The sequence below is a fragment of the Penaeus monodon genome, chromosome 8, assembly GCF_015228065.2.
Source record: "Penaeus monodon isolate SGIC_2016 chromosome 8, NSTDA_Pmon_1, whole genome shotgun sequence".
In the NCBI taxonomy this organism is placed as follows: domain Eukaryota; kingdom Metazoa; phylum Arthropoda; class Malacostraca; order Decapoda; family Penaeidae; genus Penaeus; species Penaeus monodon.
The window spans coordinates 28,857,066-28,861,747 of record NC_051393.1 but is presented as its reverse complement, the minus strand read 5'-3'; the positions used below and the strand labels follow the sequence as shown (position 1 = coordinate 28,861,747).

Genomic DNA, 4,682 nt, shown 5'->3' with positions numbered 1-4,682 from the left:
CACAAGGTGAGATAAAGGGGAATTCTCTATAACGATCTGTTTTATTCTGTTTTATCTGGCTGTAGAAGAACTTTAGAAACTTCTTCTCTGAAAAGGACATAAAAAAAATCAGCACAGAAATTGTACTGAACAGTAAGTGAATCTCATAAACTATCAATTTATTTACTCTTTAATTTTCAACATATTTGTGTTGGGTACAGTTGAGGCAAATGAAAGATTAACAGCATATCCAGCACACCCACTTGCAAGTGTCCTGGACACACATATATAATATTATCAAACCTACTATTCTCATTAACATTTTTATTATGATAATAATTGTTATCATCACTACTATCACTTTTGGTATCATTATTGTAATCATCATAATAATTTGTATCATTATCATTACTATTATCATTATCATTATTACCATTATTATCATCATTATTAAAATAATCATTATCATCATCATCAATATTGAGAACATAAATAACAATTTACTAGAATCAGAACTAAATATGAAATAATCAGATAAAAAAAATGCTCCCTTTTTTATCTAGTTATCATACCTTTGAAGCATGATGTAAAATTCTTCATGCGTGCATCATCCAAGAAGAGCTGAAAAAAAATAAACAGAAAAGCTTTAATGATCTGGTAGGTCATGTTATATCTCTTTGTTTCTAACATTACATTCCTGATCACCTATTTTGAACCCCATGTACAGTAGGAAATGATGATTGCACAATATGCCCATTGTTAAATCAGCATTTTTATATAACTTCTTTAACCTACTGGCAGTGAGTGAATACAATGTCCACTACAGTTTTGTTTTCTGAATTTTGTTTGCATACAAATAATTCCAAAGTGATTAGTCAACTAGTAGTTAATTGGTATGCATACCTGACAACATCTGGTTATCCCATTCTTGAAATTTTCAGGAATCTTTTTTCCCCTAATCATAATCATTATCATAATTATGGTTATTATAATGTTATTGACAATACTAATATTAATGAAAAGCAATAAATACCTTTCTCAAAATCACAGAATATGGTAAACAGGTACGATCAGATAAGCCTGATGATAATTGACTCATTGGTGCTATAAACAATCTTGAAACCAACAAATTTATCTATCAAATATTTTTTTCATACCTGTATGAAATCACAAAAGGAATTAGAAGAAAATGAAAGAACTATATTTAATATTTCTGTAAAATAGATATTTAATTATTTCTATAGTTATCCTAATAAGCTAGAGAATGAAAGAGGTTTTATACTTTTAACTTTTCACCATTTCAAGAGTCTTGCCTACTCAAAAGTCAACAAAATTCTGTCAAGGGTACACACCCATCTAAACCATGTCTTGATTCAGCTCTTCTGATAAATCATAAAGTGTTCATGAATTCTTACCTTTCATTCAATACAATTCATATTAGAAAAATTATTATGAAGTTGCTTCTAGTTGAATGATAGGTTTATGCAAATTGATGCTCAGCCTAGATTTTAGAGAGGAAAGGTAGTGAAGAAACTGCTGGAAAATGTATCAATGTTAAAATGCCTTTACAGAATATGTGACTGAATATGGTTAATGTCATCTTTATAATTATATAACTTCAACTATACACTGGAATGCTGTCCATACTAAAAAAATCTGTTGCCATACACAAGTGATGGATACCATGATACTAGTTATAGCAATATCTGATATATCTTACCAATAATGTGCACTATGTATGGTAAAATGACAATACTTACTTTTGCTAAAATACCAAAAGATTCTTCTGCAGAATGATACTGGGTTGCAAGCTGTTGGCAATGACATGTGAAAATGATCAAGAGAATAGCAAGAGAGCTTGTTACAAATTTTAAGTCTGATATAACTATAGTTAAATTGTAAACTGTGACATATATCTTCAGATGCTACAAGTACAACTGAACCATACACCTTAAGATGCTATGAGTGCAACTGCACCAGATATTTTTAGGTACTACAAGTGCAACTGCACCAGACATCTTAAGATGCTACGACTGCAACTTCCACTAGTACTGACATTCTAATCAGTACTAAATCCTTGAAATGCTGGATTTATATAATTTTTTATATTTATGATAATCATCTAATCCCCTAGAATGTGAAAGACAGTAGAATGAGAGACAGAAACCCAACTTTGTTGTTCCTAATTCTAGTGACTGCACACAATTTCCCCTGATATATAAGGTTAAATAAGAAATGTAATCATTATTCTGCAGTGTGAATTTCAAAACAAGTCTTTATTCCATTAGATATATTCATAATCCTCGCCAATCCTCTGAATTCTGCAAGAGGCAGCCTAGGAAACTATCAACATGAACAATGCACATAACACGTAACTAGTTATTAATCTGCAATACTTTAAATAAAAATAATAAGTGCGCCTATATCAAAAGGTATATACCGTAAAATCAAATGAAAGAAACTACATAGTAAAACTTTGTACCACATTTTCTTTAAGATTATGTGAGGGACAAAAAGTGTTTTCCCAATAAGTCACAGAAGCTATTGCAGCCATGGATAACAAACCCCTTGTATAAGCCAGCTGCACTTCATGTACTCCATACAATACTTGAAATAAAAATAATAGAAGCATGCATATCAAAAGGTATATGGAGTAAAATAAAAAAAAAACTGAGATTATAAGTATGAACTTCATACCACATTTTTTTCTAGGATTATATGAAGGACAAAGCATTTTCCCTATTGTGGCCACGGGATATCTTACATAAGCCAGCTTTACTCTCATAAGCGTGATATGTGCCAACTTTTAGCGCCCTACGCTTCAACAAGATTGAGATTAAGATGAAAGACCTCAGAACATCCAATTTCATTTACAAAGAATTTTGCAATATATCATAATCACTGGTATGTTCTCTGTTTTACATGCATGCCATTATATGATATGCTCTTCCAAACTACAGTTATCAGCATAATGGACAGCATAACACACGTGTAAGATAACTTCTCAGTGATCCAAGTTACCCATGTACACTATTCTTAACAATTTAACTCAAGTGTAACACTGGATATAAACATCAATTTCCTTATCATACTCTCTAGGATTATAAACAATAAAAATTATGCTTACATGACCATCTGCAAGTAACAAATTTAACCATGTAAATACAAACTCTTAACCCAATTAGTGTGGGTGGCAAGCTATTAGTCTTACTTATCTCATCTATTTACCCTTTTCCTCCATTTCTTTTAAAACTTCATTTCTATCTTTTTATTGTCTTTGATGTTATTAATACTTTAGTAACAAATTAATAATCATAATATCAATAAGAATGTTAATATTAATAGTATTGGAGAGAAAGACACATTTTTCCACCACTTCAAGGAATGGGCAAATCAGGATCAGGCACTTGGGCCAACTGATAGACTCCTTGCTGGCTGAGCATACATGGAGCCATCGTATGTAACAAAATTTACTAAAGTCTAAAGTGGGTAGTACATAAACCTGCTGACATTGGGTTAAACTACAAGAAAAATATGATAAAAAAAATAAATATATAACAAACTAATTGAAACACCAGCAATTATATCTCATATATAATAATAAAAAAGTACAGACAGCCTACAAAAAAAAGCTCTTAGATATGCAGCCACTTTTCCTAGAATGCATAGTACTAAGCATCCTTACAGTATACATTAGTTTGCTGCACATATGAAAAGGTATATACACTAACATAGAAATGAGCCTATATTTAGAATGACCTGATTTGCTGCTGGATAAATACACTTTTAACAGTTTAAATCTAAAATTCAAAATAAAGTGCATGAAACAATACTCTTGACTTCTCTGTTCTGGCAATATTCAGCAAATGATCAATCACCACAGATTCTGACAAACTCCATTTCATCTGAATATGTCATGGAGGTTTCTAGCCCTTTGTCAGACAGCAAATCCTGGAGGTCATATATAATGAACTTGGCTTTATATATATATATATATATATATATATATATATATATACATATATATATATATATATATATATATATATATATATATATATATATATATAAATTCTTTTTTTTATTGCGCCATTTATCCCCCTAGCCGTTATCACGGAAACCGGTTCGCAAAAATTAGATATTTCATGATCTTCTTTCGTATCGTACTATTGGACATCTATTAACAGTAATCGAAGTAGTAAAAAGCTCTCGATATATAATGAAACATTCCGACTAATTCATTTCATTCATGGCCGTGCTGAGATCACTATAAAAAATTACCATTCCTTGATGGTCGATGTAGTAGAAGTACTCTCGCACTCTCTTCTCTGGTGATTGTCCCTGCACATATGTGGTGTTCCCTGGAGAGTTGTGACATTGTCTGGAGAGGAGACATCGCAGTGACTGCCATAAAACAGGAGAATAGTTGCTTTTGTTAATGACTCTGTTCAACATGTTTACATCATGAAAGATAATCCCGAAATGTCAAACGAAACTTACACTTTTAGTACTAGCGTTTGACTAATACAGCATCTTGATGTACCCCTTTGAGCGTTATATCGTAACTTTCATAGTCGTTGAAGTTTATATCTATAGGGTTAAATATAAAACCAGAAACACAATATTTAAAAAAAATCATAGTTCTTATTTTGACTTTATTTTCATGAAAGCCATGATAAATCGAAAGCAGAGTTCTGATTGGC

The 4,682-nt window shown here is 31.2% G+C and overlaps 1 protein-coding gene across 1 annotated transcript in view; it reads right to left on the bottom strand.

Annotated features, from left to right (window-relative positions):
* Positions 1–4,477, bottom strand: part of LOC119576294 (UPF0598 protein CG30010-like) — a 6,944-nt gene extending 2,467 nt beyond the window's left edge. The window contains exons 1-3 of the mRNA XM_037923906.1: positions 4,261–4,477; positions 552–600; positions 1–87 (exon numbers count right to left, since the gene is read on the bottom strand). The exon at positions 1–87 is cut by the window's left edge and continues 56 nt beyond it. Coding sequence (XP_037779834.1) covers positions 1–87; positions 552–600; positions 4,261–4,434 — 310 coding nt within the window. The 5' untranslated portion in view covers positions 4,435–4,477. The remainder of the gene's footprint in view (positions 88–551; positions 601–4,260) is intronic.
* Positions 4,478–4,682: the final 205 nt, after the last annotated feature.